General features: G+C 41.3%; 1 protein-coding gene across 1 annotated transcript; it reads left to right on the top strand.

Annotated features, from left to right (window-relative positions):
- Nucleotides 1-3669: 3669 nt before the first annotated feature.
- Nucleotides 3670-8956, top strand: LOC147419888 (uncharacterized). The gene is made up of 2 exons (XM_086506181.1): nucleotides 3670-5642; nucleotides 5778-8956. The coding sequence occupies exon 1, from the start codon at nucleotides 4121-4123 to the stop codon at nucleotides 4973-4975; it is 855 nt and encodes a 284-aa protein (XP_086362307.1). The 5' UTR covers nucleotides 3670-4120; the 3' UTR covers nucleotides 4976-5642; nucleotides 5778-8956.
- The last annotated feature ends 323 nt before the right edge of the window (nucleotides 8957-9279 follow it).

The following is a 9279-nucleotide window of genomic DNA, read 5'->3' as shown; positions in this document are numbered from 1 at the left end:
TGGGAGTGGAGGCTACGACACACTTCAGCATGAGTTTGTAAGTATTATATGTATGCTTTGCATTGTTCAAAATATATATGAAGTTTGAGAATTTATCTCATGATTAAACCATAATTTTGTAAGAAGTTGCCGTGAAGCACCTTTTGACACGCTGAGAGGAGAAGTATGGGAACAAGCATGGACTTGTGGCCCTTTTGACCCCGCTGCTGCAGGAGGAGGGAGAGGACGTCGAGTGGGAGGCATTAGCATCACGGTCTTCTTGATATAGTCTTACTCAGTCATCTTCATACAGTCTTCTTTGTACAATCTTTTTTGTAGCTGTGGTCTTTTTGATATAGTTTTACCGAGTGATTGTTTGCATGTACAGTTTTGTAGTGCTTATGTTTATGGTTTTACATTCCATTTGTCACGATTATGGTTTGTTTTGCAATTATGGTATAGCATAGAGGTTATGGTTATGGTATGGCACAAAGGTTTTGGTCATGGTTTGGCAATCAAGTTATGGTTATGGTTTTGCAATGATGGTATGGCAATCATGGTATGGTCATGGTTTGGCAATCAAGTTATGGTTATGGTTTTCAGTGAGGGTATGCCAATCATGTGATGGTTATGGTTTGGCAATCAGATTATGGTTTTTCAATGATGGTATGGTTGTTATGGTTATGGTATGACAAGCAAGTTATGATAATGGTTATGGTATGGGAAGTGTGTTATGTTCATGGTTTTGCGGTTTTCGAATCATGTTTTAATTATGGCTATAAAATCTTTATGCCGTTGTGCCTATGGTTTGGGAGTCGATGTTATGGTTATGCTTTTGAGAACTTGTCATGATTAAGCTTTTGATTTTGTGGTTTTGTTCTTTTTGCAGTTTTGCTAATCTATATATAACCCGCTCTTTAGCGTCAACTTGTAGGTGGAGTGTGGTTGCTTTCCTTTGGGTAGAGAGGGCTGTTTTGTTGCTGCGGTACATACAACATCAGTTCCCAATCCTCTCTGTCCAAAAAAAAATTGCAGGTCTAGTCGTCAGAACAAAATTCAGTATAATTAAGCGTCGGTATAGCACTCAAAAAAAGCGTTGGTATGAGAGGCAATTTTTGACGCGTAAAATGGCGTATATATAGGCGCAGATAACTGCATGTATTTCGACGATAATAATTGCATGTATTCCGACGGTCATTACCGGTACATATATCAACGCTATGGTATCGACGTTTATTACGATGCTTATTCCGACGTATTTTACTTAAAAAAGAAACGTTGTCTTGTCGGTATCTGCGTCGATTTTTATGCGACGTGTTATAGTGAGAGGCTAGAGGGTAGGGAAAACCATGCTCCACCCAACCATCCTGCATCAGTGTCCTAGTGGCCCTTAGCCTCATAGAATCACCAAAGAGCTGTACAAATGTTTCACAACTTGGTCAAGCTAAGCTCGTAGCTCATCTAGAATATGTACATAGATGCTATATAGGTAGACACTTTTAAGAGTGACAAACAAAGTTCTTTTTCGTTAAAACTTTTCTTATGCATCATGCACCATCTGATGTGGTAAGGTTCTATTCATCATGTTTTTAATACTAGATTATGCAACCTTTATCCAATAACAATGAGAACTTGTCTTGCATTGTGGATGTTCTTATGCTTACAACATCTTATTTTCTTTTTTCTTGTAGAAATTCCTACATTATGTGGGATTTTTTTATTAAGAAGAACAAGAAAGGATAACACCTTATATTCTATACATGGCAACAACATTGAGCTATCTCCAACAATGAAATTGCGAAAATGATCAATGCTTTGATTTGGATGCTTGGTGGTTTTTTAACCTTGTTGAGGCTACCATGGAAACACCTTATATTCTATATAGGGCAACAATATTGAGCTATCTCCAACAATGCAATTGTGAGTGCATATTTTTTTCTTTATGCCCAAATGATCAATGCTTTGATTTGGATCTTGTAGAGGCTTAAAAGCTTCAAAGTTTCGTGTAATTAACAACAAAAGCTTCAAATTTTGACCTGAAAACCGGTAGAATTTCAAGTTTGCCCTTATTTTCATCGGTTAGAAAAACTGTATTTTTCTAGCCCTGGACCACAGTATGCCCAAAATCCCCACCTGATGAAAGCGTCATGATCTTTTGTTGTCCTTTCAAGGGATTAATATGCTTTGCATGGTGGGGGCATCATAAAGCCATCAATTTAGGTGTATTTGAGGATAAATAATTAAGATAGGTGTTTCTGATTAGTGGACATACATTAATTTATCTTAAGCTGATTGATTGAGGTTTGTGATGATGAAGAAGGATATTCGTGTAGTTGTTGAACTTCAATTAGGCTCAATGTTTGCTTCTCTTATGAGCCTTGTGGTCCCATGGTTTCAAGGTGTGGAAGAGGTGACTGAAATGGCTAATGTTAGGAAGTGTGGCTAACACACAACGATTTTCAATAGACGATTTTGGCATATCGTGTACATAAACTTCTCAATGTTTTGTAATGTGCAAGATAGAAATTTATATTAGAACCGTCGAAGCTACGACACTGTAGGGAGGGTCGATCACGGCATACAATCCTCTTAATCGAGAGAATAGGGGTTGAGACCTTGTGTGTTGAAAGCATTCTCTTGTATAACTTTTCAATAGGTATTTCATTGTTTCACCTAAAAGTTTGCTGCTCGCAGTGTATCCAATGGCCGTCCTTTTTGAGAAAAATATACCTACGTTTCCTTGGTGGGCATGCAATTTCTCGAGAAAGGGGCTTGGGGAATGCATGAACCGATCAAGGGACGAATATACATCACATTTTGGATGCATGAACGAATGTGTCGAGAAGCAAGGAAGGTGGGAAATTACCTAACAAGAGCATGGGGAGAGGGCGATTATATTCTTTTGGCAACTTGGGTAGAGATAGAAAGAGGAGGGCGGTGCAATGAACCAAAAACAAGAGAGAGAAGGAAGAAGCCGGAACGCCGTCAAATCGGACAGCTACGGCTACTGCTGCTCAGCCCTACGTCGGCAATGTGTGCGTCTGGTGGCGATCATCATCCCTCTCTCTACTTGTCTCTAGAAAGAGAAACCACCAGATTTATATGGAAAAAATATTAAAGCTAATTGCTGATAATAAGATTTTCTGCGCAGTTAATTTTGTTCTTCTACAGCCTATGCATTCATCAATATATGAGTCACCGACTCGGGTCTCGCTCTTTTCTCTCTCCCTTTCTTTTTCTAGAATGGAATACCCAGAATCAGTGTTCCCACAATGCCACCCTCTACAATGATCATGGCCATGGTGCTCTGTACTCTCTCTCTCTCTCTCTAGCAGCGTGCCTGGCTGAGTGGCTCCTTGCTCTCTAATCGCTCAGATTTGCTATCTAGGTTTCCGCTCAGTGTTCGGGAAAAATGTGTCTCAACTTAATATCGTGCCGTTTTCAATTTCAAAAATGCTAGTTGAGAGCGAGGAGAAAAGGAGATATTAGGTTAAGCTGCTGCAAGCGCGCTCTCTCTCTCTCTAGGCCGTACGACGTTAAAAATTTCTCTCTCTACAAACTTCTGTGCCGCCGGCTGCGACCCGTCTTTCTAGAATAGAATAGAAAAGCAATATCTTACGTCCTTCATGTTCTCTCTCATCTTACTTTTAAAAATTCCCATTCCCATATTCAATGAATCGGCTTTCAGTCGTCGCAAGGGGGAAGGGCTTCCTTTCTTTTGTGCCAAACAGGAATCCCAATTATCTCTCGCACACACACAGAGAGAGAGAGAGAGAGTACTATGAAACTGTGCGTGGGCAAGTGGGCGGGGGGCGCCGCACAAGTGGGCGTATCGAGTTGCTAGCAGCGTGTCGTCGAAGTCGCTGTGCACTGCACAGCCCCCCACCATCAACAACACCATAATAATATTGTATCCCCGGCAAGACAGACCCCCTTCACTATCGGCGATGAGGAGGTGAAGATCTCTCTCTCTCTCTCTGTCTCTCTCTCTCTCTCATTCTTTCACACACACACAACTTGTAGTGCCTGTTTGTCAGCGTTACTACCAGCACGACAGGGAGTCGGTCTTCCCTTGGTAGGTATATAACGGAACCGGTTGCTCTCTCTTTCTCTCTCACTCTCTAGCGCGCGCACTCACAGAATGCCCAGCGAACACCTGGATCCTACCCAGATTTTGGCCTGCAATCCCTACATCCATTATATTTCGGTGGACAAGAGATTGGAGGCAGCCGAATCGGCCGTGGCAGCCGCCTGCTCTACTGCAGCATCATCTTCCTCGGCAGCAGCAGAAAAGCAGAAGGCCGATCAAAGAGGAACAGCCCCCAGAGGCGTCATAGCAGCAGCACAACACAACACAAAACTGACCACGAGCGGCCGTCTGGAGTTCGAGGGTCAGCAGAAACTGGTGCAGCAGCTAATGAGCTCGCGGGTGAACATTGCGTCGGCTCATCAATATGATGTGCAAAAACAGCAGCAGGAGTCTCGGCAAGAGGACCCTCTTCAATTAGGGTATAGCGGAAGATCGTCATCATCAAGAGCCAGCAGCAGCGGCAGCAGCAGCGCAGGCATTCTCAACCATAAAGCTGCAGTTTTAAGCAGAGGTGCTCCTTCTGCAGCAGCAGATAGTGATGACGATGCAGGTTTGCCCAGTATTCCTCCGTACTCTTGCAGCTCGACTACATCAGCTACTCACCAAACTGCAGCAGTAGCTCACGAGGGCGCTGGAGTGCAGCAAAATGTGAATAACACAAGGGCGGGCACGCATCATACCCCTTACACTACCCGAGTTTGGAAGCTGATGTGCTCCTCCGTTCTTCTCTTGTGCAGTATCACCGCCCTCTTGCTGCTCTTGCCGTTGGTGCTTCCCGCCCCCTTGCCTCCTCCCCCCCTTGAACTTCTCCTGCTGCCCCTCTTCATCCTCCTGCTCCTCATATGCCTCGCCCTCTCCCCCACCCTGTCCCCTGCCTTACCCTCCCCTTCTTACCAGCCTGCTTAAATCAGTATACACTTGCATATATATACATACGTATAAACACACATACTGCATGATTGATAAACCTCTCTCTCACACACTCGCTCACACACACACACACACACACACACACACACACACGAGGTTTTTCCCACTACCCTCGGCCTCCATACATCAAACAAACTCATGTAACAGAAGCTACTCCCCCATTGTAAACAGTGCTCGTTCTGAGTCCTTCAAAAATATACCATGCCTACAAAAATATACATCCTTCATATTTCTGTAATTGGCAACAAGCTCAATAAAGGTTCTTTACTCCATGGCTTGGTGTAGAATTTGATGTGATCTTGTTAGGGGGAGTTGTCAACCCTCGTGACATGCGGGGGTGGGTATGTGGGTGCAATCCCATAAAACTGGCAATGAGTTCTGTTTTTAATTAATCGTATTCTAACAATTTTACAAGGAAACGTTTGAGAGGTGCAGGAGCTTTTGGGAATGTCTGAAAACTGTATAAATTTGTAACAAGCATGAATTGTATGATCTTAGAAGGTGCGTCTTCCTCTGGTAATCTAAGGTACACTTTTCTTGTTCATGCTTTGCTACGTCCTTTTTTAATATGAGGGGGTGTTGTGTCAACTATTTTGGTTTGATTGCTTTTCAGGCTATTCACAACAGAGAGATTGAAAGAGTGGTAAATAATCTCCTTTTTTCATTCATTTTCAAGTTTATTCTTTCCCTTAAAAACTAATTTGTGCACATATGCAAGGGATTGCCCATCTTACTCTTTTTGTTGTTACTTTCCATGTCTCTCTTGGGACCTTGATAGATTCAACTTAACCCTATTTCTTCATCAAAACATAATGATGTCTCTCCCTACAAGGTACGCCCTGTTTTACAGAACTTGAATTGCCAACTGTGAGAAAAGAAGTGTGTATTTGATATATAGATTCAATGGTTAAGATTGAGCATGCACTAGTGAGGAAGACATGTAGCTAAACTAAACTTAAGCAAGCATTGACAAACTCAAAAAATACAAAAAGCATCAACAGGCTAAAAATTGAAATGGAATACCAACCTGGTGTATACGTAATCATGTAATTGTGTATGGGTGTCGTCCAATTGTGCAAGTTAGAGAGCAATGTTTGAATCAAGCTACATAAAGCATTGTGAATAGCCTAACAATTTGTTTCGCAGTTAGGCACAAAGTGCAAATGCTAAATATATAATGTACGTCATAGAGAAGTGTCCTACAACAATGTGGTGGAGAGTTTGCATTGTAATCTCTCCAAAAATTATTAGAAACAAAGTTGTGTTCCGTCTCGTAGCACTTATGTGTTACGCCAAGCAAACATATAGGCATAGGAAATTGGATACAAATAATGGACCTTGCAATGTTGTGGAGCTAGAGTTGTGCTTGTACAGTAGAAATGTCCATTGTTGTGATTAAATGTCCTCTGTCAGACACAAAACAGGAGTGAGACAAATACAAAAGATACAAGATATTGCTTTATAAGCTTAAAGATGAGTAGAAATCACTTTATATTGTACGTCATAGACAGTGTCGCGTTCATTGTAGTGATGAGTTCTTAGTTCGAAAGCTCCAGTGAAACTTAGTGAAGCACATTGTTGCCATGAGCCATCTTTTAAATTGCAAAGTGTACATATTCCGATCATTAGCAATTGTCTTTTGGTGAAAACGTAGCTACTGTCGAAGAGGTGACTCATTTCGACCATTTTTGGATGGAGGTTTAAAGCTTTTAACCTATTGTCATAGGCTTCTACTGCAAGGTGTGAGCTTTGTCTTAGAGTCTTAGAGTATGAGTCAAGGAGAGAAAATGTGGAATTATCCTACATGTATAATTGGTTAAGGTTGAAGAGCTACTTAAAGCTCATTTCATGAATGAATAAACCAAGTCAATTTTGCATTACATCTCCCTTGTTTATGGTGAGCTTGTGATGGCTTAGCAAATACTCAAGATCATGTTTATGAGTCCAAGTTATTTGATCTTGAACCTAATTCGTTGAGTGATAACGTAGTCAACATACTCACTTTTGTGCACAATGTTTCTCTTTCATCCACCACAACTAGCATGATCCCATTTCCATCAAGTAGTATCAAAGCTTGAGGTTATGCTAGCTAGGTTTGTCGTTATGCATTAGTGTGTTAATGATCAGCATTTCCATTAGATTGATTAGCATCTTTTAATTATCGTTACGGTCCATTGGCATTTACATAACTAGTTGCACCTTGCTAATTTAACCCTAATCCTTGGCACATCTAAGAGGTGACTATCCTCCATGGCTAGGTTTGCTTGATTAGGGAGAAGATTAGTATTTGCTTTTGTGTTCATTTTTAGTTTTCTTTACAACATAGTTACTCTCATTGCAAGCACCATTGCCCTATGTAATTTGTGTGTGTGAAGCACTTCTCGACACCATTTTATAAAAACCTTTAAATACAAAATTCTAATGAGATTCGATGCTCCATGAGTGCTCATCATTTTCTTTAAACCTTCTCTTCATCTTTCATTAGAGCCACCAAGCTCTTAATTTGGGCGTCATTAGCGTACTTAATCGTTCAAGGTTGTGATTTTGTGACAGTTTGCAAACTTTGCTTAATTATTTATATTGCAGAGTTGACCCACAACGTGGGGCCGTGGGCCAAGTGATAAGGGTACTTAAAATAGTGCATTGTGAGCGTGGGTTTGTGACTCATCCTACGAACCTTTTTTTGGTAAATGGAGAAGTATGGGCGGATATGAAACTTCATTAAAGATAGCATATAAGGCTGTTGGGCTCGGACCGACTTGTCGAGTGGTCGGATCTTTTTGCCGCTTCAACCGCATTCTTCGTGCTTCGATCAGCCAACGTTGACTCAAAATAACACTCAATCGAGTCCGTCCTTATTTGGGGGCCCTTCCTGCAACCAAGCTTCTACCCAATCTTTGCCCATTGCTTACACCACTTCTCTAAGGGGGAATTCCCGCCCTATTGCAATAGAATATCAATTTGCCTCAATAAGAGTTGGTCCCTCTTGTTACACTTCTTGCATTGAGTCAAGCTAGGGGAACATTTCCACCAACCGAGACCCAAGACCCAAAGGGGGTAGTTTTTCAAGGAGATCCAAGACTTTAAAGGGAATTTCAAAGGCGACCTCAAACTTCACAGAGGAACTTCAAGGCCTTAATTTTCTCGAGCTCCAAAGCCGTTCAAAGCAGAGCTTCAAGGCTTCATCGAACTTCAAGGACTTCCCTAAGCAATCAAAGATCGTGAAGAGTGACCACCTCGAGTGAAGAGGTACTTCACATTGAAGGAAATTTTTAAAGAACACATTAAAATTGAAATCCAAGCACAATTTCTCGCAATGTATATCACCACATCTACCATTATGTCATTGTGCTATTGACACTGGTCTTGGAGAGTCTAAGTGCAAAGATCACTCAAGGGCACCATGGAAAATTTCAAAACACATTTCAAGGGGAGGGAAAACCACCAACATCATTAGCATTAGCAATTCTTTTATATCAATATTTTTGCATTGCACTTGTTTTTTCAATAAAGCCTGATTGCACAACAAAAGGGGGAAAGAAGCACTTGTTTGAGGGGAGGATATGAAGACAGACCGTGAAGCAGTTGAAGACAGCTTTGAAGAAGACAAAGGAGCTCTTGGATTAGAACAAACCATATATTTTTTCAAGACTTTGCTTTTTGGATTAGAGAGTTGTTTTTTGCTCTTAGATTGGAGTGCGGTTCATGGATTGGAGTGTTATGTTGTTTGTCTCTTGGATTGGAGTGTTGACGTTTTTCATCAAGTTGTAGCCCAAAGGTCAAGGGGAGGATTCCTCTTGTATTGACATCCTTAGTAGATACCATGTGTCATCCTTAGTGGATAAAGAACCTTCATTGTATCTTCCTAGTCTAAATCTCAAGCGGAGGATTGTAAGGTGTGAGCTTTGTTCTAGAATCTTAGAGTAAAGTGAAGGAGACAAGGTGGAATTATCCCACATGTACTGGTGCAAGGCTCTAGGGCTACTTAAAGCTCATTTCATGAATGAATAAACCAAGTTTATTTTGCATTACATCTCCCTTGCTTATGGTGAGCTTGTGATGGTTTAGCAAATACTCAAGATTGTGTTTATGAGTCCAAGTTAGTTGATCTTGAGACCTAATTTGCTCAAGTGATAACCTAGCCAACACACTCACTCGTGTACACGGTGGTTCTCTTTTATCCACTATAGCTAGCACGATCCCATTCCCATCTACCCGCCAAAAAGCATACTTGCTAACTACATAACATGGAAACTACCATGCATATCAATAGAGAACTC

This window comes from Adiantum capillus-veneris, chromosome 29, assembly GCF_014529385.1.
Source record: "Adiantum capillus-veneris isolate H3 chromosome 29, ASM1452938v2, whole genome shotgun sequence".
NCBI lineage: Eukaryota > Viridiplantae > Streptophyta > Polypodiopsida > Polypodiales > Pteridaceae > Adiantum > Adiantum capillus-veneris.
This window is presented reverse-complemented; position numbering and strand designations above follow the sequence as displayed.

Bases quoted from the DNA above. Each gene is read 5' to 3' on its own strand.
- LOC147419888 (XM_086506181.1), top strand. From the start codon at position 4,121: ATGCCCAGCGAACACCTGGATCCTACCCAGATTTTGGCCTGCAATCCC.